General features: G+C 36.3%; 5 protein-coding genes and 1 non-coding gene across 8 annotated transcripts; 2 read left to right on the forward strand and 4 right to left on the reverse strand.

Annotated features, from left to right (window-relative positions):
* Positions 1–1,079: 1,079 nt before the first annotated feature.
* Positions 1,080–3,286, reverse strand: LOC110930982 (photosynthetic NDH subunit of subcomplex B 5, chloroplastic). Its single transcript, XM_022174374.2, has 5 exons — positions 2,947–3,286; positions 2,754–2,814; positions 2,621–2,683; positions 1,935–1,993; positions 1,080–1,461 (listed from the first exon to the last, which is right to left on the reverse strand). Exons 1-5 carry the CDS (start codon positions 3,247–3,249, stop codon positions 1,231–1,233), a joined length of 717 nt encoding a protein of 238 aa, XP_022030066.1. The 5' UTR covers positions 3,250–3,286; the 3' UTR covers positions 1,080–1,230.
* A 2,299-nt stretch (positions 3,287–5,585) lies between these two features.
* LOC110930983 (protein GAMETE EXPRESSED 1) lies at positions 5,586–11,259 on the forward strand. The gene is made up of 7 exons (XM_022174375.2): positions 5,586–5,754; positions 6,909–7,415; positions 8,757–9,344; positions 9,881–10,007; positions 10,086–10,272; positions 10,360–10,504; positions 10,863–11,259. Exons 2-7 carry the CDS (start codon positions 6,937–6,939, stop codon positions 11,107–11,109), a joined length of 1,773 nt encoding a protein of 590 aa, XP_022030067.1. The 5' UTR covers positions 5,586–5,754; positions 6,909–6,936; the 3' UTR covers positions 11,110–11,259.
* Positions 11,260–12,457: 1,198 nt separating this feature from the next.
* Positions 12,458–17,806, forward strand: LOC110930984 (protein GAMETE EXPRESSED 1). Of its 3 annotated transcripts, none has more exons than XM_035987793.1 (6): positions 12,458–12,845; positions 13,885–14,396; positions 15,499–16,113; positions 16,750–16,876; positions 16,959–17,145; positions 17,293–17,806. In XM_035987793.1, exons 2-6 carry the CDS (start codon positions 13,912–13,914, stop codon positions 17,670–17,672), a joined length of 1,794 nt encoding a protein of 597 aa, XP_035843686.1. In that variant the 5' UTR covers positions 12,458–12,845; positions 13,885–13,911; the 3' UTR covers positions 17,673–17,806. The 3 variants fall into 3 exon arrangements, with proteins under 3 accessions (XP_035843686.1, XP_035843687.1, XP_022030068.1); XM_035987794.1 differs by having other exon boundaries at positions 12,458–12,633; XM_022174376.2 differs by having other exon boundaries at positions 12,460–12,845; positions 15,526–16,113.
* A 180-nt stretch (positions 17,807–17,986) lies between these two features.
* On the reverse strand, positions 17,987–19,669 carry LOC110930985 (berberine bridge enzyme-like 25). The gene has a single exon (XM_022174377.2). The coding sequence runs from the start codon at positions 19,660–19,662 to the stop codon at positions 18,058–18,060; it is 1,605 nt and encodes a 534-aa protein (XP_022030069.1). The 5' UTR covers positions 19,663–19,669; the 3' UTR covers positions 17,987–18,057.
* Positions 19,670–20,469: 800 nt separating this feature from the next.
* Positions 20,470–20,542, reverse strand: TRNAK-UUU. The gene has a single exon. It is a non-coding gene; the product is annotated as a tRNA-Lys (tRNA).
* A 1,068-nt stretch (positions 20,543–21,610) lies between these two features.
* LOC110930986 (CBL-interacting serine/threonine-protein kinase 7) lies at positions 21,611–23,140 on the reverse strand. Its single transcript, XM_022174378.2, has one exon. It carries the CDS (start codon positions 23,048–23,050, stop codon positions 21,743–21,745), a length of 1,308 nt encoding a protein of 435 aa, XP_022030070.1. The 5' UTR covers positions 23,051–23,140; the 3' UTR covers positions 21,611–21,742.
* Between the last annotated feature and the right edge of the window lie 2,037 nt (positions 23,141–25,177).

Raw genomic sequence — 25,177 nt, forward strand, 5'->3', positions numbered from 1 at the left:
CGGATAATGCCCCATGGTGGGGGCATTATAACAAGTTACCACTACACATGGTCTAAGTATTTAAGAGGTGATTGCTTTCCGTAGAAAAAAACATTTAAAGTTTTTTTTTTTATTTTTATTTCATAACTTTGAATTTAAGAAAGCAAATGGAAAATGATCACCATTTTTTCAAGGGAAGGACTTTAATAAACCAATCCTTGAAATGTATTTAACAATAAATCTTATCACTTAAAAGTTACAAATTAAACTATATATATGTTTTTGCTTGTTAGTAAGAAAAGTTTATATGATATTTTTTTTTTATAAAAAAACGTTATCGTAATTAATTTTTTGCTATTAGTAAATAGTTAAGGTGACATTGGAGTTTGTAAATTAAAGATTATACGTACACCACATATTTTTATCCGACCACCAAAATATTTATTTTGACTGTATTTTACCGATGTGTATAACTAACTAGTAATTCATTATTGCTAAAAAATCTAAACCATTGTGTCCAATCAATTCACAGATACATAAAAACTTAGTATGGTTAGTCTTCTAACTCAACTATGACTCTAATGATTTAAGTTTTATTAAGCTTTGGGGTGTCACCACTCAAAATTTTGTCTATGTGGTTTGCTGATTTTCGTCTCTAGATGCAAGGAAAATGGAAACAATGCCTCAGATGGTTTGGGGCTTGATAGTGTGTGTGGTCATGGCGATGGCTAGAGTCGTGCCGACGATGGATGCCATCGTGAAGGTGTTTCAAGGGTGATGGTAGCATGATGATGATGGTCAAGGGTGAAACATGGGTATTATAGTCTTTTTATTATAACTTAACAGAACTACACTGACGGTGTTAGACTGTTAGTGGTGTGGACTGAAACTGTTATAGTCAGTAAACCAATGGACGATAAATACAATTTTTAAACTTCTGGACTCAGAGTGTTAAAATTAGCAAACCACAATGACGAAAATTATAGTTTACTCAAATTTATGAGTGTAAGTAAGAGTATGCATCAAGCTTTTACAAGCTGGAGCTTCTTCATCCCTATTTAAAGCATAGAATAAACATCAAGACATGATAAACTCTACAATACCTTAATAACCACCAAAAACAATAAAATATTCTGATATTTGTTATGCATTTTTGTAAAATAACATGTATAGAAAATGAATACAAAGGTTTAGTTTTTGGCCATATACATACATGAGGTGAGGTTGTATCAAATTTTGAGTCACAATTATCTATCTTTTCATGATATCATCTTTAGTGACAGTAAAATCCCAAAGATCCCCATATTTCTCATTAAAGTCCCAAATATCCATGGTGTTGTAGTCCGATATCAACTTGTCTCGAGCACCCCTCTCCATGTTATATATCTGCGGCTCGAAGTTGTACGCCTCGCTCGGTTTATCCATCTCGATTACGCAAAATATTACAATGAATATCGCCGCCCCAATGTACAAATACTCTCCCTAAACAATATAAACATTTGTCACACTAGTATAAAATAATAACTTCCTTTGCTCTCCAACTCAAGAAAAGGGGTACTTTCGCGTATATAATGATGATACTCGTGGTGATACAATCGTGTCAAGAAATGTCGTTTTTAGCTTGAAAGTGTGATTATGATCATAGAGTTACCTCGTGATCGTATTCACCCTTTTTCACGGATCAATTAGATGTATCTATGTTTTGTTTTGAAAGACCGCGTGTAACATGCTTGATCAGAAGCTAGCAGACTTATACTTTAACCAACTAGACAAAGGCAAACGGGCTAGAAAATGACCCAACTTAGAAAGAGTATAACTTGGGCCCACACCTTCAGTTGTAGCCCAATTTATACCCTTTTTAGATGGGTTATTTTCTAGCCCGTTTAGTTTTAAGTACGAGTCTATTGCTGCTACTCGCCTTATTTTTTAGAAAAGTTTAAGGTGAATAATCTAACCGGCACATTGAGGTACATTCCAAGAGCCACCGAGGGAAGAAATAACCATGAGATGAGACCTGACCCATGATCCAAAAGAAGATTTATGTCACTTTAATTTTAGAGTTAATTACTGTTTTCGTCCATGTGGTTTGTCAAAAATCACTATTTCAGTCCATTAGTTTAAAAATTGCGATTTCAGTCCCTGTGGTTTCACTTTTGTAACCATTTCAGTCCCTGTGGTTTCACTTTCGTAACCATTTCAATCCATTATTCTGTTAAGTACAGGGACTGAAATGGTTACGAGGTGGACTGAATGGTAACGGAGGTGAAACCACAGGGACTAAAATGGCAATTTTTAAACTAATGGACTGAAGTAGTGATTTTTGACAAACCACAGGGACGAAAACAGTAAATAACTCTTAATTTTATTAAATCAAATTGCAAGCAACTTAGCAGAACCAAAAGTAGAGTTGCACAATTCACAATTCAAATACGGTTAGGAACCGAATGGATAAGATAACCAATCTACAATTCGGTCCGGTTTTTTCTGGTTACATATATAGTCGGTTTTTTTTTTTGCACACCCCTACGACCCGAAGTAGTTAAAAACTCAAAGCCGAATCGATCACGTCCCTCTCCAAAACGCGCTTACATACCCAACCCGGTTCACTACAACCGGTTTGACCCGCGTTGACCATATGTACCTTGAAAACCAGTGGGAGGATTAATTGCTGCATAATCTTCCTTTATCGACCCCCAAAACGTTGCTGAAAACATGAATTCTAATCGTTAGATCAAAAAAAAAAAAAAAAAAAAAAAGAAAAAGAAAACTTATACATTTATCCTCTGCTTCATAATATGTGTGATGCCCATCATAGACTCCGTACACAAAGTCATCCTGCACCAACGCCCAATAACAATAAACTAAAACGTGTTAGGTAAACGGGCAACAAGCTATACCGCAACCCTATTGGATAGCAAAACCGATCCTACTAAATTCGAGAAAAGAAAGTAGAACAAACTGACATACATCGCTAATGCCAAGGTTATCCCACCGGTCTATAGGATCTTCTCTGAGATCAGGTTCGTACTCAGACAATCCAGCATTCAATCTTTTTATCCAGTGTCTGCCATTTCTGTATCTAACACCGAATGAAGTGGGACAGATGTCGTTAATTCTAATTGGAGATTGTTGGGGTTTGGCTGGGATTTTGGGGATTGAAGGAATGGATAGAGTAGAGAGTGGGTTTGCAGAAACACCCGCCATTTTCATTTGGATGTTGATTGTGTGGTGTTTGGGATTTTGAGTTGTTAATGGGATGATGATGCTCATGTGACTGGTTGGTTAATGTTTCTTATCTCAATGACAAGTCATATAGCTTAAATTACATTTCTGTCCCTCTAATGAGTTGATCTCGAGTTTTAGAAATACAACTTTAAATGAGTCAAGCTCGAGTCTAAATGACCTTGGAGGTTCAGAGTGATCAACCCGTCCAACCACTTACAACAATAACAAGTAACCAACCCGCATCAATAGCAACATGGAAGTTTCCGCTGAACGACCCGAGCCAATGTTCAAAAACATAAAGGTGACTCGCAATGATGTGATGATAATACTACTGAATAGAATTGAACAAATGTGTTCCGAAAAAATCATTTGTATTGATATCAAATTAAGAGTAATTTCCCACGCCTAGAGGCTAAAACCATAATATGAATATATCATGTCGATTGTTCCGCTAATTTTTTTAAAAGATTACTAGAAAAGTTTTTGAATAAATGAATAACTAAATGTTATGTAATTGTAACTTTTTTTTTTTTTTTTTTTTTTTTTGTAAAACGATTTAGAAAATACTCAAATCTATACTATATAATAAAAGAAACCAACTTTGGGACACGTGTCATTCATTGAAGGCATCTACGTTTTAATTTCCTACATTTTCATACTTATCTTATATCAATTAATTAAATAATAAATAATCAATTAATATTAAATCTTATCATACTTTGAATGTCGGAAAGAATCATTATATTTTTTCTAATAAAATATTATCTTCAAATTTAAATTATAAATTTAAGATATTTTTTAAATATATAATAGCACAAAACAATAATCTTAAACTTAAAAAAAACAATAATACGTTCATATCAAAAATTTAATGTACAAACAGAATATACAAAATAACAGATCAGACATTAGACCAAACTTAAAAAAAACACTAAATAGGAAGAGAAGTGAATAATATTATTCTGTTTTTGGTTTTTTCAAATTGGGGTTCTAATCAATTCGAATAAAACTTAACCAAGTTTATGATTCGATTCGAATTAAGCCGAACCAAATTTATGATTTTTTAACCGAATCCAATAGCATATTATTTACAATACAAAAAGTACATTTATTTAACCCGTGGAATGCACGATGTTTTTAAAGATATAACTTTTTTTATTATTTAGTATATATAATTAGATTTATTTAACCCACATAATACACGGGGTTTATAAAAATATAACTTTTTTGTTATTTACTTTATAAAATTACATTTATCCAACCGGTGTAATACACAGGGTTACAAAATTACATTTATTCAACCCGTGTAATACGTAATGTTTTTAAAGATATAACTTTTTTTATTATTTAGTATATATAGTTAGATTTATTCAACCCGTACAATACACGGTTTTTAAAAATATAATTTTTTTTATTATTTAGTTTATACAATTACATTTATTAAACCCGTGTAATACACATGGTTTTTAGAGATATTTTTTATTATTTGGTATATAAAATTACATTTATTCAGTACAATACATGGGGTTCTTAGAGATATAATTTTTTATTATTTAATATATAAAATTACATTTGTTCAACTCGTGTAATAAACGAGATTTTTAAAGAATAATTATTTTAATTTTGTTTATAAAATTACATTTATTCAACCCGTGTAATACACGGGGTTCTAACCTAGTTAATAGATAAACGAAACCAGGAAAATAAGTTATTTAAAAAAAAATTGAACTGAAGTTAAAAGGATTTATCGTCTAGTTACATGCCATTTAAATTGGAATCATAAATTGACATGTAATAATCTCTAGACGTCATTCGCCATTGGCAGTTTTCCTTTTGAATATTTTCCCTACCAGTCCAACCTTTCACCTATTTTTCCTCCACTAATCCCCCATTAAAAAATTTTAACCGGGTTAAGTTTTTTTTTTTTTTTCCAAATTACAACCAGGTGTTTTAGGGCTTTTGATTAGAACGACGATACGAGCCCATTGATGTGTAACTTACATCCAAACTGTGCTCCAAACGACGAAAACAATGCCTCAATTCGGGTGTTTAAATTTCCAATTAACAAAATCAAGTCGTTTGGAGCACCGTTTCAATTTAAGTTTTACATCAATGAACTCATATCGTCGTTGTGATAAAAAATCCTAAAACATATGTTTGGAATTCAGAAAAAAAAAGTTAACTCCGTTAATTTCTTTTAACGAGCAACCGTTGAAGGAAAAATAGGTGAAATATTGGACTGACATAGGAATATTGAAAAATGGGACTACCAACAGCATGTCTCCTAGGGAATATTATCGGCCAATTTCTCTACAAACAATAATGGGCCATGGGGGTGGTTACCTGAGGGCCGAGCCCAACAAAAATCCAGTCCCTTGAGTCCAAAAGGCTAAAACCCACTACAAACATTACCCACCGGCTACAATTTTTTTTAACCGTCACACGCTTTTGAAACCATGTTTCACCCTTTAGTTACCACAGGCGGTTGTTTCAATCCAACTACTACAACTATTTTTCAAGTTATTTCTCCAACCACTGCAACAATCGACTGTACGTATACAAATCTTTATTTGAGTTGAGTACCAACTGTTCGATAAAATGCCTCAATGAAAGTCTCTTTACCATTTCCCATCTTTCTCAATGAAAATCATATTAATTATAAATTTTATAAAAAAAGTATCTGTTTTTACTTGATTGTAATCATTTAAAGCAGAGTATATTTAGTGATGATGATTGAAATAAGCATCAGATTGTATGGATACTTGTTGAGTTTGAGTTTATTATGGTCTTTGGTTTGTTTCAGAGTTATGTATTATTAAAGTTTGATCATATTTAGTTAGTATTTCTGCCTATAATGGTCTAGGACCATATGGAAAGTGTGTAATTTAGGTATGCATTGTTGAAGGTTATGTGATAATAACTTTGCCATGTGAGAATATTTGTTGCTCAAAATGAGCGAAATATCGTCCATGTAACGATAGATAATATCATTCTACTTTTAGCAAAATAACAATTAACATGCTTTCCATACCGATTTACATTGTATTGTGCCACTCTGATCACTTTCTTGGTATGGGCGACTTCTTATTTTTGTATTCTTTCTATATTCTTTGACTTGGTGTGTTGGTTTGCTGTTCGTTTTCGAGCCGAGGGTCTCTTTGGAAGCAGTCTCTCTATCCCTATGGATAGAGGCAAGGTCTGTCTACATCCCACCCTCCCCAGCAGTGGCGGATCTAGGATTCACGCCAAGCGGTAATGTTTTATAAATAAGCGGTAACGAAATCGGAAAAGCGTCAAATTTTTCCAAAATTTACACTAATTTTACACTACCACCGCAACGCCAAGCGGTAGCGGGCGCTCCCTCTTGTATACACATACATCCGCCCCTGCTCCCCAGACCCTATAAATAGCTCTGCTGTTTGTGGGATTTACTGGGTATGGTTGTTGTTGGTTGTTGTTGGTTGCTTTCCATACTGACTTTGACAACAATGAATATGTAAAATTTCCATTTGAGTGAACATTTTTTTTATTAATTTAATGATGGCTGTGTTATTTTCTTTTATGAGATTCATAAATGTTAGATAGTTGTAAATGGCCTTCATATATTTCCTAATAAATTCGACTGAAACCACGAAAACTCGTAGGTCATTGTTTCTGTAGGTCATCGTCGGTCAACTGATCAGTTTTCTTCAATTTTTACGCAGGCCTATTATCGTTACTTAATCAAATCTAATGAATCATAACAAGCATTACAATATTAGGATCCTATGGCTACTTGTGTTGCTTTTACAAACCACCGAGTCATTCAGTTGGTTTTTCTCGGGTGGAAAAATTGATTCCAGCAAGAAACATTCACCAGAAATGTTTCATGATACCGTCGGTGAATTTTCCATGGAAACATTCGATAGCAAAAAAGGAGCGAGTTTGGTCGAAAAGGCAAAGCGAAAGGCTGCTTTGCCTGATTCTTGTTGGCAAAGTGCGTATCAAAATTTGTTTGCAGGATGCTCCGAGATTCTAGCAGACGAAGAACAACGGTCTCGGCTCGCTTGGCATCTTAGTGATTGCTTTCAAAAGGATAGTGGGAGGCCTCCTTTTCCGTATTGCGATATAAAATCCCGCATGATTGATTGTTTTAAAGGGTTAGATAAGGTGGCTCATAGCATTTATCTTGAGTTTTATCTTGAGACCAACACCATCTGCCATCAGTTACAGTAAGTCCTCTCTCTCTCTCTCTATATATATATATAGGGGAGAAAGGTTAACGTACAAAACTGCTTAACGTACGTTAACGTACGCGACGAAAAACAACATGCGTGATTAAGTTTATAACGTGCGTGATTATATATTTGATCAAAATCCCATGCGTGATTACACACATGTATGCGTGATTATATCCAATTTGCTGAAAGCGTGATTAGGTTTTATCAGTTTTGTACGTGCGTGATTTTCATATTAACGTGCGTAAATTTGTCGCGTACGTTAACGTACGTTAAGCCGTGAAGTACATTATACTTATTCGATATAGGGTAGGGATAGTGTACATTAATCCAGAAGTGTGAGAAGTGTATTATAACACTATATATAACACTATATAACACCATATAAACACCGTATAACACTATGTAACACCATATATACACTATGTGACAATATATAACATTATAAGGGGGGGGGGGGGGTATTGCACGGACCTCCCATCCGCTGGAGTGAACCCACTCCACAAGCTAGCCTAGCCCCATGGCTGTCTGGCGGTGAATACCCTCCGAGTTCGAAGAGCCTGGTGGTGTGGTTTGCCGACGCCAGGAATCGAACCCGGGTCCTCTTGGAAGAGGAGGGTGGGGCTGGCCAACTGGGACACCCCAGTTGGTTCAATATATAACATTATAGAACAAATATAACACTATACATCTATCATAGACATGGTATCAGACAAAATATAGTGTTATATTTGTTATATAATGTTATATAGTGTTACATAGTGTTATATGGTGTTATATGGTGTTACATAGTGTTATACGGTGTTTATTTGGTGTTATATAGTGTTATATATAGTGTTATAATACACTTCTCACACTTCTGGATTAATGTACAGGATCCTCTACCTATATATATATATATATATATATATATATATATATATATGTAGGGAAATGGTAAAATGAGAACCACCTTGAGTTGTGAGAACCGTGAGAACTAGGCCGAAAAAAATCCCAAAAATCTTAGAAAAAATCAACTGTGTTCAGAAAAAAAAATGTCGCCTGCGAAAATTTACATCATCTTAAAAAAATTTACTGGTGACGTCATGGTTTTGTAAAACAAATTTACATCAAAGTAAATGGCGAATAAATACCCGCCCGACAATTTTTTTTTTCAGATGTGTTTGTAACATTTTCATCTACGTTTGTGCAAAAAAATGGTGGCTAAACTCGCACGGGAAGTAGGAGTTCACACAACTCAAAGTGGTTCTTAATTGAACTAGATCTATATATATATTTATATTTCTATATCTATCTCTCAAAAGGTTACTTGAATTGATGTTTGACTTGCTGTAGGACTGGTGCATTCAAGAGACAAACGGAAAGATTGGTTAACGAACTCAAAAAATCCGCTGAATATGCAGAGGACAAGTTAGAGAACATAGAAGAGAAAGCCGAACATCTATTGCTCACTTCAGAAAATATTCACGGCTCGTTATCTTCTATCGATGATCAAACACGACAACTGGCTCAAACATCAAAAGATGTCGAACAACGTGTTAATACCGTGTTAGAGCATTCACAGTCGGTTTACGAACAGTCTCTCAAGATATCAGATTCTCAAATGGAGCTGCAAAATGGACAAATGAAAATAAACGAACGGATAGACAAAGGAATGGCGATGCTTAACGAATCTGCTAATAAGTTGGGTGAAGAAATGGTTAGTTTAAGGAACGAAGCGGTTGAAATAGAAAAGGAAATTGGTAAAGTGGGAGATGCGATGTTTATGAAGATGAATAGTTTACAAAGTAAAGCCGATGAAATCGAGAACATAACGGAAACTTCGTTAGATAGACAAAAGCAACTTCTTGAAAGCCAGAGTTCCGCACTCGAAGTTCTCCGGACCGTCACAAGGTTTCAGTCACAAGCACTAGAAGAAAGCAGGTACAAAATAACAATTATATGATAATGAGTAAAATGTCATTTCCGTCCCTGAGGTTTGGCAAGTTTTGCGACTTTCGTCCAAAGGTTTGTTTTTACGCATCTGGATCCAAAAGGTTTGAAATTTTGCCATTTTCATCCGACTCGTTAACTCCATCCATTTTTCTCCGTTAAGTCAGGGGCATTTTTGTTTTTTTGTTAGCTTAAAGGAATAAAGGGCAATTCGGTCTTTTGAATACTTGTACATTATGCTAAATGCTTGTACATAAAGTGAAAGAGACCGAATTGCCCTTTAAGTTAACAAAAAAGACGGAAATACCCCTGACGAGTCGGATGAAAATGGCAAGATTTCAAACCTTTTGGATCCAGATCCGGAAAAACAAACCTTTGGACGAAAGTCGCAAAACTTGCCAAACCTCAGGGACGGAAATGACATTTTACTCTATTATAATAAATTAATATACTTATACGTATGTATGTATGCATGCATGCTCGTGTAAGTGTATGTATATTAACTGACTTTCAATAATTTATTGCAGGGGAAGTCTGCAACAGTTGATTACACTTGGTCAAAGTCAACAACAGGAACTCATACAAAGGCAAGAACAGCTTAAAAAATCTCATGATGATTTAGTTGAGAATTCGAAAACTATATTAGATGCTCAGGTTCGCCTTTTCGATTTAGTTGTATTTTTAGTTAAATGCACTTTTAATTATCCTGATTAACTCGTTCGAATTCGATAGGATATATTCAAGTCAAAGCAATCAAGCATGTTTGTCGCAATTGACAAGCTTTTTACTCTACACAACGCAATTTTGCTTGAATCGCGAGTCATCAAAGCTTTCCTTGTGTATTCGTTATTAATATTCACTATTTACATGTTTACGAGTACAAAACAAACCTACAGTGTGAGATCCAGGCTATATGTAGGTGAGAGACCGAAATATGACTTTAAACGAGTCAAACTTTTGGACGTTTTCTTGATCTTACGGTAATTTTTTTTCCTTTTGGTTGAAGGGTTATGTGTGACATTCTTGATTGAATTTATGGTGCTTCGATATGGAAATGATATTGAACGACAAGCGTGGATGATAAGCATTGTTCGGTTAATATTTGTGGTTCTCGCGTCATGTCAACTTTTGTATGCGATTTACACATACAGGTAAAGAACATACAAGTTGTATATAATTTGGCCCCTGTGGTTATATCACTTTTACCCTTTTAGCCCACAAAATAATTTTTTAACATCTAAGCCCCCAACGTCTTTTTTTCTAACCCTTTTGGCCCCTAACGTCTTTTTTCTAACCTTTTTGGCCCCTAACGTCTTTTTTCTAATCCTTTTGGCCCTTAACATTTAATGGATGGGGTTAGTATTAGGGGCCAAAAGGGTTAGAAAAACAGACGTTGGGGGCTCAGATGATAAAAAATTCTTTTTTGGGCTAAAAGGGTAAAAGTGATATAACCACAGGGGCCAAAATCGTAATTTACTCTTAATTTTTAAATTAATTGAATTTGTGCAGAGACTATGAGACATTGAACCATGAAATGCTACAATCACTTATTGAGAAGGTTAATGGAATGCAAGGAAAGAAACAGTTTTTATGTGAAGATGATGAGGATAGTGATGTTGACTGGTCTTCATGGGTTGACAAAGATATATCTAATAATGAATTGGAAGATCTCGACTACCGTATAGCCCCAGAGCAACTCGACAAGGCTTCGATCATCCCTAGAGCGTATAATCTCCGTAACCGACGCAGACGATAGCTTAATTATCATTTTATAATTAAATTAAAGAAACATGTATGTATGTATATGTCCATAGATATTACATTATTACTAATGAATTGTGTATGTATATGTCAAAGTCATTGTTTATTTTGCAATATACCAATCTGAAAGTCAGTTACCACTATATCTTTGTACTGTTTAGAAAGCAAGCATCAATATTATTTTTCACTCCAATTTACAGAAGAAAAATTGAAATTAAAAATTGTAAATTGTAAATGAATTTGTTAATCCCTTATTCCTGAGTTTGTTGGTTTGATTGGCATGGGCTGCTTCACTGTACTTGTGGCCACAATTTAAGAAGGCCCAATTTTAAAATGATTCATTTTTTAACAGTATAGAAATAGAAATAACCACTTTAATTAATATTAAAAAAATGTATAAAAAATCCTAGATAGTATTTTAAAATAATCATGTATTTTATATAACATCAAACCAAATATTGATAGGTTTAGATCTATTTCAACAATTAAAAATAGTAAGATCATAATAATTTACACTATACAAAATATTTTAAAAATACACAAATCACCTGTAGGCCATTATGATAATGGCTATTTCTCAAGGAAAAAAGTTTTTCTAGATAATTGATAAAAGTTACTTCAAGATTGAAATATCACAAAAAAAAAAAGTAAGTTGATCGACTGTTTTGTAAATTGAAATGATTTTAGAAATATATCACATTTATTTAATTATTTTTTTTTGAAAAGCATATCAAATATAATTTTAGAAATATACACTTTTAAATCAAACAAAATTTATAATTTAATAAATAGCATTTAACTTTTTCGAGTAGGGGCGTGCATGACTCGTTTGAATCAGTTTTTGGAACTTTACCAAACAAAAAATCAAAAATTCGGTTTTTGGGTTTTCGAAAACCGTTCGGTTTGATTTTTTTGGGGGAGACTATTTGCACACTTGGTGTGTAGATAGTCAGCCCTAAAAGGGTTTTTTGTCCTATATGCACACACTACAGTGTCGAGCTATGGCCAAATCGTCACGTTTTGGTCCGGTCAACCAGACAAAGACTGACGGGTGTCTGACGAGTCTGTTGACCGGACCAAAACGTCGAGCTTTGGCCGCGTTTTGGTCCTGTCAACCAGACACCCGGTCAGTCTTTTGTCTGGTTGACAGGACTAAAACGCGGCCAAAGCTTGGCGTTTTGATCCTGTCAACAGACCCGTCAGACACCCGTCAGTTTTTGTCACCGTGCTTTGAAATATAGGAAAAAAAGCTCAAAATAAAGGGTTCGGTTTCGGTTTTTTGCTTTTGTCATTTGGGTTATATTTTCTGGACAAAATTCAAAATAGCTCAAAATAATGAATTAGTAACTTGGGGGTGCATTTAGATGATCAAGTATATTTTATTTAATTTTCAGATGATCGAATTAATGGAATTGTTACCTTAAATTATCCTAAAGAACTAAACTGAAATTTAACGGCCGGACAACGAAAGCCCAACAGTCGCATTCCATTGAAGTCATGTGTAACCTTCTGGTACCAGGTGGGTTCTTCCCGTTCTTGCAATTCCACAAGAGGAACCCTTTTTGGAGCTTTTGTTTCATACCCGATTCCCACGATCCGATAATCGACTGCAAGGTGTTTGATGAAATGCCTCAATGAGATTACCACCCGAATTCCAAACAAAAATTTGTAGAAAATTATAACTTTTGATGAGCCAGTTTCTCTCTTGGTTCCCAGAACCAACAACTGACTGTGAGTACACAAACTTTTATTTGATCACCAAGTGTTTGATAAAATGTCTCAATGGATTTCTTGGTTTCAAAAAATAGCCTATGTGTTTGAATTTGATATTAACATGTATAAGAGCCACACTGATTATTAATTTAAGGATGTATCATATTTTTTCTATCTGATTGATTATGTAAAGTAGAAGATATTTGGTCATTTGCATCAAGCTTTCTTGTTGAAACAATGGGAGTGTCGGATCAAATTGCGATTTTGTATTGAATTTATCATACCAAGGACCAGAAAGGAAAGTGTGTATTAGGGTGTATATTGTCATTACTTGTTGAAGATTATGTAATAATCATTTTGACATATGAGGATATTTGATGCTCACAATAGGTAGTTAGATATTTGATTGCGTATTTACATATACGCGTCGCGTGCATTCATTTTTCTTTGTTAGCTTTTCGACGTTTCATTTTCAGTTATGCTGATGCATTCCCATCAAATTCTTTTCCTTTTGGTCACTTCAATATTTGTTAGTTAGAGTAAACTGCCATTTTGGTCCTTGAGGTTTGGTCACTTTTGCCACTTTAGTCCAAAATTCGAATTTTTTGCATCTGGGTCCCTGTGGTTTCAGTTTTATTGCCATTTTGGTCCAAAAGTGAAATCATGTCATATTTGTCTTATAAAATCCTGCTATTTTGTCATTTTCCTCAGGGGCAAAATGGTCATTTTGATAAGATAGCAGGATGGTTAGGAAAAATGGTCCTTTTCCTTAGGGGCAAGATGGTCAAGAAAAGGACAAAATAGCAGAATTTTATAAGACAAATATGACATGATTTCACTTTTGGACCAAAATGGCAATAAAACTGAAACCACGGGGACCCAGATGCAAAAGGCTTGAGTTTTGTACTAAAGTGGCAAAAGTGACCAAACCTCAGGGACCAAAATGACAGTTTACTCTGTTAGTTATTTATGATTAAAGAGTCTTTCCATATAAATTTTGCACTCTTCTTCTTATAAAATGCTTATTGCCTCTTTCTCGTATTTGATTTTTATACAGGCTTATTATCATTGCTCATCGGATCCAATGAGTCATCGTAAGCGTTTTACTCTTGGTACCCTATGGGTTCTCGTGTTGCTTTCACACAACATCAAGTCATATAGTTGGCTTTTCTCAAGTGGAAAGGTCGACTCTAATGAAAAACCTTTAGAATTTCCCGAACTTTCCAATAACATCGTTGCTGAGTTTTCCATGGAATCGTTAACTAGCAAAAAGGGTGTGAGTTTGGTCGAAAAGGCAAAGCGAAAGGCCGCTTTGTCAAATTCATGTTGGCAAAACGCGTATCAAAATCTGTTTAAAGGATGTTCGGAGATTTTAGCGCGTGAAGAACAACGGTCTAGGCTTGCTTGGCATCTTAGTGATTGCTTTCAAAAGGACACTGGGAGGCCTCGTTTTCCGTATTGTGATGTAAAATCACAAATGGTTAATTGTCTAAAAAAGTTGGATGAAGATGCTCATAGGATTTATCTTGAGTTTTATCTTGAGACCAATGCCATCTGTCATCAGCTACAGTGAGTCTCTCTCTCTCTCTCTCTCTCTCTCTCTCTCTGTGTGTGTGTATCTATCTATATATGAGTAAAATGCCATTTCCGTCCGTGAGGTTTGACCAGTTTTGTGAGTTTCGTCTAGGGGTGCAAACGAGCCGAGCCCGAGCTCGGCCAGGCTCGAGCTCGATTAACTTATGAGAGCTCGGGCTCGAGCTCAGCTCGATTCGAGCTTTGTTTTCAAAGCTCGAGCTCGGCTTGTTTGTATTTATCAAGCTCCAGCTCGGCTCGGGCTCGGGCTCGGCTCGTTTATTATCTATTAATTAGTATATTAAATAAAAATAATATATATATTAGACTTTTTAGGCTTGCGAACTCGATAAGTAAAGCTCGGGCTCGGACTCGTTTACTAAATAAGCTTATTTTTAGGTTCGAGGTCGGCTTGCAAACAAGTTTAAATAAGCTCGGCTCGTTTACACTAAGGCTCGACGAGCCTAACGAGCTTCACATGTGAGGCTCGAGCTCGGGCTCGATAAACAAACGAGCTTTGTTTTGAGGCTCAAGCTCGGCTCGGGCTCGATAAGGCTCGGCTCGTTTCGAGCTTTTTCTCGAGCCGATCTCGAGTAGCTCACGAGCTGCTCGGCTCGTTTGCACCCCTAGTTTCGTCCAAAGGTTTGTTTTTCCGCATCTGGATCCAAAAGGTTTGAAATCTTGCCATTTTCATCGGCTCGTTAACTCCGTCCATTTTATCCGTTAAGTCAGGGGTATTTATGCCTTTTTTTCTTAACTTAAAGGGTAATTTGGTCTTTTTCACTTAATGTACAAGCATTTAGCATAATGTACATAAAGTGAAAAAGAATGAATTGTCCTTTAAGTTAACCAAAAAAGACAAAAATACCCCTTACTTAACAGAGAAAAATGGATGGAATTAACGAGTCGGATGAAAATGACATGATTTCAAACCTTTTGGATCCAGATGCGAAAAAACAAACCTTTGGACGAAACTCGCACAACTAGCCAAACCTCAGGGACGATAATGACATTTTACTCTATGAGTCTATGTATATTCAAACACACATCTATTTTTCTGCCTATCTATCTATCGATATCGTTCTAACTCTCTCAAAAGGTTACGTGAATTGATGTTGACTTGTAGGACTGAAGCATTCAAGAGACAAACAGAAAGACTGGTGAATGAACTCAAAAGGTCGGCTGAATCTGCAGAGGTTACGTTAGAGAAGATTGAAACAAAAGCAGACCATGTGTTGGATAGTTCAAATCACATTTACGACTCGTTATCTTCTATCGACATCCAAACACAAGAACTAGCTCAAACATCAAAAGATGTTGAAGAGCGTGTTAATATCGTGTTAGAGCATTCACAGTCGGTGTACGAACAGTCTCTTAAGATATTAGATTCTCAAACGGAGCTGCAAAATGGACAAATAAAAATGAACGAAAGGATAGATGAAGGAATGACGATGCTTAACGAATCTGCTAATAAGTTAGGTGAAGAAATGAACAATTTACGGAACGACGCGGTTGAAATCGGAAAGGAAATTGGTAGAGTCGGAGATGCGATGTTTATGAAGATGAATAATTTACAAAGTAAAGCCGATGATATCGAGAACATAACCGAAACATCACTAGACAAGCAAAAGCAACTTCTTGAAAGCCAGAATGCTGCCCTTGAGGTTCTCCAGACTGTCACAGTTTTTCAGTCACAAGCATTAGAAGAAAGCAGGTACAAAATTATATATATATATATATATATATATAGGGGATGGATCATGAGAAAACTAGTTTAAATGAGAAAACCAAAAAACTAACTAAAAAAGCCTAAAAAACATACCAAATTTTTCTTTTTTTTTTTTACAAATTTTTATAAAAAAACGCTAGTTTTTATGCATGGAAAAAAATTTTCAAAAAAATAAAAATATTTTTTTTTGTTGTATTGCACATGTGCAGTACAACAACTTTTTTTTTTTTTAAATTTTTATATATAAAAAATAGCGATTTTTTTATAAAAAAATGTAAAAAAAAAAATTTTGGTATGTTTTTTAGCTTTTTTTAGGCTTTTTTAGTTGTATTGCACGTGTGCACTATTACGGATATAGTGCACATGTGTAGTACACATATAATGCACATGTGCAGTACAACAATTTTTTTTTTTTTGAAATTTTTTTATATATAAAAAATAGCGATTTTTTTATAAAAAAAATGTAAAAAAAAATTTTGGTATGTTTTTTAACTTTTTTTAGTCTTTTTTAGTTAGTTTTCTAGTTTTCTCATTTAGATGTAGTTTTCTCAAGATCCTCTCCCTGTATATATATATATATATATGTATATGTATACTAACTGACATTTAAATTTATTGCAGGGGAAGTCTGCAACAGCTGATTTCACTCGGTAATAGTCAACAACAGGAACTCATACAAAGGCAACAACAGCTTAAACAAGCTCATGATTATCTATTCGAGAACTCAAAAACTATATTAGCCGCTCAGGTTCGCCTTTTTTATATAGTTTGTCGCGTATTCAGTTAATTGCGTGTTTTATCTTTCTAGATAATCTTTTACTGTTTGATAGGAAACCTTTGAGTCAAAGCAAGCAAGCATGTTTCTTGCGATCGACAAGCTTTTGAGTTTGCACAATGCACTTTTACTCGAATCACGAGTCATTAAAGCTTTTCTTGTATATTCTATATCGATCTTCATTCTCTTCATGTTTACAAGCACAAAGCAAACGTACAGTGTTAGACCCAGGCTATATATAGGTAAGGGTTTTTTTTTTTTTTTTTTTTTTTTTTTTTTTTTTTTTTTACAATAGGTAAGTTAATGCTATTGTTTTCAGTTTTCTATTATTTTTGGCGTTTTCGTAATATTAAGGTAATTTTTAGTCGTTATTTTCTTTTTTAATGTAGGGTTGTGTGTGACATTCTTGATTGAATTTGCGGTGCTTCGGTATGGAAATGACATCGAACAAGAAGCATGGATTATCCGCGTTGTTCGGTTAACGTTCTTGCTTCTAGCGTCGGGTCAACTACTATACGCCATTTACACATACAGAGACTACGAGACATTGAACTATCAAATGCTTCAATCACTAATCGAAAAGGTTAATCGCCTGCAAGGAAATAAACAGTTTTTATGTAACGATGATGATAGTGACGTTGACTGGTCTTCATGGATTGACTCAGATTTACCCGAAGATGAATTGGACGAAATTGACTATATGCTCCCGGAAGAAATCCGAGATTCTTCGGTTTCTAGAGAATATAATCTTTGTCGCCGCCGCCAATAACTTAAAGATCATGTAAATTTTGAGGCAAGATGCATAATGATACAATCTAAAGATAGGGAGTAAACTTCCGTTTTGCTCCCTGTGGTTTGGTCATTTTAACGGTTTTGCTCCAATAGTTTAAAAATAGCCATTTTCCTCCCTAATTTTTCTAACTTATCTTCATTTTGCTCCCAGCCTCTAACTCCATCAGGGAGGAAACTGGCGACAAACTCGAAAGATTAGGGAGCAAACTGGCGACAAACTCGAAAGATCAGGGAGGAAAATGGCTATTTTTAAACTATTGGAGCAAAACCGTTAAAATGACCAAACCACAGGGAGCAAAACGGAAGTTTACTCTTGTATTTTATTTGAATATATTGATATATATATAATGAAACTTATGACATTAGAACCTTGGGGGAATACTTTGTTCATGTTTGAAAAAGTTGCCAGGGTCTACCATTGTTTTCACCTTTACCAACCTGTTGAAATTATTTTTGAAGTAACTTGAGCCCCAAGTATCGTTTGCTTCGGCGTAGGTTTTACCGACTCCAAGATCAAGATCATTGTAATTCAAATAGGCGGTTCTAGGAGAGGTCGAAACGTAAGAACTCATGTAGTTATATAAGCGTCTAATCCAACTTATATGCGGTGATGTTTCATTTCCATCCCACGCAACCAAATATTCGATCATGTATAACGATCCACGTCTATGCGGGAATGGAATTGCGGATTCCGGAATCTCATCCATCGTACCACCATACGGGGTAAACACCAAGAGCGCCATTCCGGCTTCTATTTGATCATTGTAAAACCGCCATATCCCTTCAAACCCGTCTTCTGAAATAGGATTCGTTGCAAAATCTGATTTCCCTTTGAAAGAATTCTTCGGCATCGCGGTTCTGTTTAACAGAATCTCCAAAGGCTCTCCGTTTGTAAAACTAGAACCGATTACCACCGCTTCGATCCAACTCATTTCGGTGCAGTCTTCTCTAGTCAAACCCAGCTCCGGAAATTCTTCTTGCATTAATGCAAGTAATCGATCAACTCCACCGAGAAAAAGGGTATCGAAAGTTGCTCTGATCGTGCGGTTTCCGGTGCTAGGATTCACTACACTAAACATTAAAACTCTAATGTCAAGATCTTTATCAATATTCGGTGCGACATATTGCCATTTGTAGATGATTTTGGTTAAGTTTTGTTCTAACGTTCGGTCTACTGCGAAAACCGTCACTGTTTCTGGAACCGGAACGAGCTTTATCTTCCACGAAAGAATGATTCCGAAACTAGAACCGCCACCTCCTCTAACAGCCCAAAAAAGATCCTCACCCATTGAACTTCTATCAAGAATCTTGCCATGCACATTGATGAATTGTGCATCAATGACATTATCGGCTGCAAGACCGTATTTCCTCATCATCGCACCATACCCACCGCCACTAACATGTCCGCCGAGCCCCAAAGCATACCAAACACCTCCCGGAAATCCAAGATTCTGGGTTTTTTGCGCGATTCCATAGTAAAGCTCACCTAAAGTTGCACCGGCTTGAACCCATGCCGTAGCGGTTTGAATGTCAACCGTGACAAATTTAAGATTTTTAAGATCAAGAATCACAAATGGGAGTTGTGAGACATAAGACAACCCCTCGAAATCATGGCCTCCACTGCGTGTACGTATCTCAAGTCCGTGTTTCTTGGAGCAGTACACGAGTGTTTGGATTTGGGATTCGTGAACCGGTGTGAGTATAAACCGAGGCTTTGGCGTTGTGGGTGATGTGAATCTTAGGTTGTTTATAGAGGATTGTAAGACTGATGTGTATGAGGAGTTATTCGGGCTGTAAATGACTCGCGAGATCGAACCAGGATCATCAGAATTGTGAATTAAACAATCAAGAAAGTCAGAATCATTATTTTTGGTATTTAGTGACAGAAGTTGGCCTGCCCTTAGAACTAACAAGAAGTTAACAACAACAATGAGATTTAACAATGAATAGGGTGCTTGAATGTTCATTGTTTTATGCAACAAGTAAGATAAGATGTATATGATTTTATAGATAGATATAGATTCATATTTTTTATTGCAACTTGGAATGAAAGTTGAATAATTGAAGCAACATGGATTCAACTAGTAGCCTCCAGTTCATGCCATTATGGAAGAAAAGGTTTGACTTTGACAAAAAGGTTTATCATATTATAAGTTGTGCACTTGCCAAAAAAAAAGACTATATGGAATAAGGCTGTAATCGAGCCGAGCTTAAACGAGCCAGCTAGGCTCGCCTTGATTACTTTTTCGAGCTAAAAAGTCGAGCTCGAGTTCGGCTTGTAAAAACTTCGACCCAGCTCGAGCCCAGTCGAGCCGGCTCGTTAACATTTGAAAAAAAAAAGAATTTTTAATATTTTTACAAATATTGGTAACACAAAAAACAAAAATAAAAAAACTCACACATTTCTAAAAAAAATGTACACACATACGAGCAATCGAGCCGAGCCATAGAGTCAAGCCATCGAGCCGAGCACCCAGGATCAAGCTCAGCTCGATTACAAAATGAGCTGGCTCAGCTTGAAAACAAAACCTCGAGCCAGCTTTTTCCTAGTTTTTTTCGAGCCTTGATTATGGTAATATCAAAAAGAGGTAGCGGCGCAACTTTTTGCCCGTTTACCAACCATCTCAATGTAAATAAAGATAAAATGGAAGTTTATGAAAAAAAAAAATCATCCTTTATTTAAAATAGGATAAACATTTTTGTCAAAGTCAGTTGCTACCAAAGTTATGTTTGACTTTGTTTCAAAAAGTCAAAAAATTAGTATCCCAAAAACACGCCATCCGTGGGACTCGAACCCACGACCACGTGGTTAAAAGCCACGCGCTCTACCAACTGAGCTAGAACGGCTTATTTGTTTAGTAACATGTACAACTCTCATTTATTTCTTAGACGTATGGCTGGCATGTCTTTTCATCAAAAGTCGGTACCGAAAATGTATCCGGTTCGGTAAATTCGGTATCGGTACCCGGTACCATTTGCTCATCCCTAGTGAAGACCACATCATTCGGCTTGAAAGATGAATTCGTAGGGCCCAACAATGCGTAAAGGGTCGCGATCTCACAAGGACGGGTTAGCGCCAAATATCCGTTGTTAAAATCTAATCGCAGTATACGAGTTTATGTTCATCATTTAGGCATTTCACAATCCACATACAACAACTAGCCTTAATTTGATATCATCTATACAACTGTTACCATCTTTGATATAAAGCCAAAACATGGAAAGCATTTTAAATTTCAAAGAAAAGTTTAATAATAATTATTTAAGATTATGAGTGGCACAAGTATAGTATTTCTCATTGGATTCACAGTTACTTTATAATGAATGATTTGTTTATTCCCACTAATAATATTTCTTTTTTCTAAAGTGATTTCATTGGTGAACGTTATGAAATTGGCTATCATATCATCTTTTTTCTTGATAGATTTGTTATGCATACCTTTTTTTTAAGATCAACCTAATCTACTCCTGGTTCTGCACCATTTTTCATTTTTCATGTAGGACTCGAACCCTCAACCTCTTGAGGAGAGTCACCATTTTACACACATGAATACGATTAGTCCAAAAACCTTGTAATAGAAAGCCCCATGTATACCTAATGGGAATAAGTTTCCTTTATAAGGCTCAACATATCGGGCCAACATGTATTGACACATGTTAGCCCAGGACAAAATAGGATTATCTTTCATACGGGTCATCATTTCTTGTTTGCTTAAAACAATAAAGCATTCTTTTCGACACCGTTTGCAAATATAACATCATCTAAACACAGTTAAAAGTATCAAGTTTACGTCAAAACGCATACTTAAATTCTAATATTCCAGTCTAGTAGTCAAATTCATAAACCAAGCAAATCATCACACCTTATGTTAAATTCATATGGCTAATATTGTTTTAATATTTGTAACATAAACAAAACATTAAGCTACATTCACCATCTATTCATTTATTTATTTATACACATTAAAAATCATAAGATCAACAAATGATAAAGACTTTAACCACTTGTTAATCACTAATACAAAAAAAAAAAAAAAAGTTGGTTCACTATACACCATCATGCCATGAAACAACAATCTCTTGAAACCCCCCTTTCAACTCATCCCATCCCCCCTCACTAAACTCATCTCCACCATCCACCACCGTCATCTGCACCAACACCACCTCCGGCACCACCTCCATCACCTTCACCACCACCTCCACCCTCCCTCTCACCAACCCATAAACACCCTCTTTCTTATTCTCTCCATCCTTCATCTTCCTCACTCTATACCCTAATTCCCCCCCTACTTCCACCACCCTCTTCTTCACCTCCTCCGCCTTCGCATTCGACGTAAACCGCCTTTCCTTCCTCACCTTCTCCTCGAAAATACCCGACAAGTTCAACCCGGACGACAACGACGAGATTATATCAAACGCATTCATCGTTTTCTCGCATTTTACGCCTTCTTCTTTGTCGTCGTATAATTCGACATACGGGTCGGGTTTTAAAGACTTCTTAAACCATGAAACACTCAACAACTGCTCAATGCTCATTCGGGTTTTCGGGTTCGGGTCAAGAAGCTTATGAATTATGACCCGGGGTTGCTTCGATATCCAATCCGGAAACATAACATCCCGATTAAACATTTTCTTATACATGTTGGGTAAATTACCATCATGAAACGGTAAATAACCGGTTAAAAGGTTAAACAATATTACCCCACAAGACCATGCATCCGTTTTTTTACCGTCGTAAGGTTTCCCGCGAATAATCTCCGGCGCGGTGAACGCCGGAGTTCCACACGAAGTGTGTAGTAAACCGTCTTTATGAGATTCCGGCAACGCCGACAGACCAAAGTCGGAGATTTTAAGGTTACCTTGTAAGTCAAGTAAAAGGTTTTGTGGTTTTAAATCACGGTGTGCGACGCCGTTTTGGTGACAGAAGTGGAGAGTGGAAACGAGTTGTTGGAAGTAGAAACGTGCGGTGGGTTCTTTCATCCTGCCACGTCGGATAAGTTGTGTGAAAAGTTCGCCGCCGGCGGCGAGTTCCATGACGAGGTAGATTTTGGTTTTTGTGGCCATGACTTCGTGGAGTTTAAGGATGTTGGGGTGGTTTAACCGTCGCATGGCGGCGACTTCTCGGACGAGTCTAGGTTCCATTGTGGGGTCGGAGATTGAGGGTTTGTCGATGACTTTGACGGCGACGGAAGAGTTGTCGGAGAGAGAACGGCCGTGGTAGACTTTGGCGAAATTGCCACGCCCCAGGAGGCGCGTGAGGTGGTACTTGTTGAGGATGATGGTGCCGCCATCACTGGTAGTTCTGTTAATGGTGGTTGTGGTGGTTGTTGTGGATGGCGGCTGTGTGGGTGCCATGCCTAAACGGCAATGGTACGGCGGCCGAAGAATAATTTGTAGAGAGAGTAGGTTTAGTAGTTTGTGTTTTGTGTTTTGTGTTGTGTGTTGGTCGAAGATGTTTTTATAGGATGAAAAAAACACCAAGTACAGTTGGCGCTTGACTGTATTCGCAGATTTTTTGGGGGGTGTGAAATTATATTTATGCCCTCAACATTTACTTGTCTTTTGTGGGAAAACGAACCGATAGCGTGTGAAAACTTTTGTAGTGGTGGTTTTCGATATAAATTTGGTTAAAAATTTATTTGTATTCATAGAATCTTTGTTTATATGGTAAGTTATAGTGAATGTTAGTACGGTGTTAGTAATGTGATGCATTGAACTGATAACGTCCTAAGAATATCGGTACAATTGGAATCATTACTGATATTTGGTTTTATGGTTTTCGATAGATGTAAAACCATATCATTACTTTAATGTTGGGGGTCTAATTTTTCATTTTGGTATCGAGTGTCGGTACCATACCAGTATTGTTATGAATTGAACTGATTGGTTAAGATTAATGAAAGACGTCTTCTTTTATATTGTAACACCACACTTTAAGGTGTTGTTTGTTTTTTTACAAGTAAAATGTCTGTAGTTTTCGGACAACATCTGTAGAAGAAGAGGTGGACCAAATCTCTGTAGTTTGCAAGAAGAAGACTGTTTGTTTTTTTAACGTATGTAGACTTCTAAAATAAACTGGTGTTGGTGTACGAACGATGGTGGTGGGTGGTGGTTGTGGTGCTGGATGGTGGTGGTGGACGATGATGGTGGTAGACGGTGGTTTTTTTTATTTACTTTGTTTCACGAGTTTTTCTGATGTTGGTGGTACCGTTTTTTATTCAGGGATTTGATGGAGTTTTATAAGATTTGTGGGCTGGGAAATAAAGAGAAGGGGGTTATTAGTGGGCTCATAATTATTGTGTGTTTATTTGAAATGCAAGGAATACGAAGATTTTTGCAAATGGTAAAGGGGAAAAAGATGACATTTTATGGAATATCAGATCTTTTAGTTTTCTTTGTGTAAAACATAGATTCAGACATAAGTGTATTGTTTGGAATGAGTGGTGTAAAAGCCCTCTTTATATGTTGTAATTAGTTTTGTGGGTCTATGCAATTTTTTCTGGGTAGCCATGTGTTAATGAAAGTTAATCTTCAAAAAAACTTAGCACAATATTACAACCCGTCGCAATGCGAGTATAACAACCCTCCTAAAATATTTTCGACACCCCTAAAATATTTAAAACGTCCCTATACGCCCTAAAGTACACCCCGTATACAAGAAATGGCCCAAAATACCTTTATTTTTATAAAAAATAATTAAAAACAAAAATTAATGGGTCCTGGAGGGGCGCGACAGAGCCCTTAAGGGCCTCCGCGGGGCACGAGCGCCTGGCTATGAGGCAGCACCCTGAGCCGCCACGTGGCAGCCCCGTGTCAAACCTAGTTCGGCGAATCAGCAAGGCTAGGGCCTACACCCCTAGCTCGCGGCTGGCGTAAACCCTTGCTTCATCTTTCGCGGGGCGCGAGGACCCCCTGTTCCAGCCCTATAAATTGGATTTCGACGTTCATTTGCAATTCGTTCATCACACACTTCTCTCTCTAAATTTCTGAATAGCAATTATAATTCCCGGGCATAATACCCCCTTAATTAACGAAGCTCTGCCTCGTTGTAAGTATTTTAACCCCCAGTTACGTATTAGATACGCTGCCCGATTGATCTAGCGCTCCGTAACGGTTATTGAGGCTCTGCCCGACGTAGTCGTTGGAGTTTTGTCTCGGGGAGGGTATAACTAATGTAAATTTGGGTTATTATACTAACGCGTGTGCATTATTTAGAATTTATAGATTATAGCCAGGAAGCCACAGGAAATTATCTAAGATAACGATGTGAGTAATCCTCCTTTTTGCAAACTGTTTTACAAAGCCTCAATGTCTTAAATTATATTTCTACAATTATCGTCGGTATGTTAGGGTTTTGTATACAAAATTTGTTACTACACTGTGAGTAGTAACATTACCACATGTCGTGTTAACAGTACCGTGGGTGGTAATTAAAGTAGAAAAATAAACAAATGTAATTGCGAGATCGCCCTCAATACTGTA

The sequence above is a fragment of the Helianthus annuus genome, chromosome 3 (genome assembly GCF_002127325.2).
Source record: "Helianthus annuus cultivar XRQ/B chromosome 3, HanXRQr2.0-SUNRISE, whole genome shotgun sequence".
Lineage (NCBI taxonomy): Eukaryota > Viridiplantae > Streptophyta > Magnoliopsida > Asterales > Asteraceae > Helianthus > Helianthus annuus.

What these genes read in the sequence shown, in the direction of transcription:
- LOC110930982 (XM_022174374.2), bottom strand. Translation starts at nt 3,249, where the DNA reads ATGAGCATCATCATCCCATTAACAACTCAAAATCCCAAACACCACACA. An exon ending in TTATGAAGCAGAGGATAAAT is followed by an intron (nt 2,684 to 2,753) that starts GTATAAGTTTTC and finishes TCATGTTTTCAG; the next exon opens with CAACGTTTTGGGGGTCGATA. An exon ending in GAATGTACCTCAATGTGCCG is followed by an intron (nt 1,462 to 1,934) that starts GTTAGATTATTC and finishes TATATTGTTTAG; the next exon opens with GGAGAGTATTTGTACATTGG.
- LOC110930983 (XM_022174375.2), top strand. Translation starts at nt 6,937, where the DNA reads ATGAATCATAACAAGCATTACAATATTAGGATCCTATGGCTACTTGTG. An exon ending in AAACTATATTAGATGCTCAG is followed by an intron (nt 10,008 to 10,085) that starts GTTCGCCTTTTC and finishes CGAATTCGATAG; the next exon opens with GATATATTCAAGTCAAAGCA. An exon ending in TATGCGATTTACACATACAG is followed by an intron (nt 10,505 to 10,862) that starts GTAAAGAACATA and finishes GAATTTGTGCAG; the next exon opens with AGACTATGAGACATTGAACC.
- LOC110930984 (XM_035987793.1), top strand. Translation starts at nt 13,912, where the DNA reads ATGAGTCATCGTAAGCGTTTTACTCTTGGTACCCTATGGGTTCTCGTG. An exon ending in CAAGCATTAGAAGAAAGCAG is followed by an intron (nt 16,114 to 16,749) that starts GTACAAAATTAT and finishes AATTTATTGCAG; the next exon opens with GGGAAGTCTGCAACAGCTGA. An exon ending in AAACTATATTAGCCGCTCAG is followed by an intron (nt 16,877 to 16,958) that starts GTTCGCCTTTTT and finishes ACTGTTTGATAG; the next exon opens with GAAACCTTTGAGTCAAAGCA.
- LOC110930985 (XM_022174377.2), bottom strand. Translation starts at nt 19,662, where the DNA reads ATGAACATTCAAGCACCCTATTCATTGTTAAATCTCATTGTTGTTGTT.
- LOC110930986 (XM_022174378.2), bottom strand. Translation starts at nt 23,050, where the DNA reads ATGGCACCCACACAGCCGCCATCCACAACAACCACCACAACCACCATT.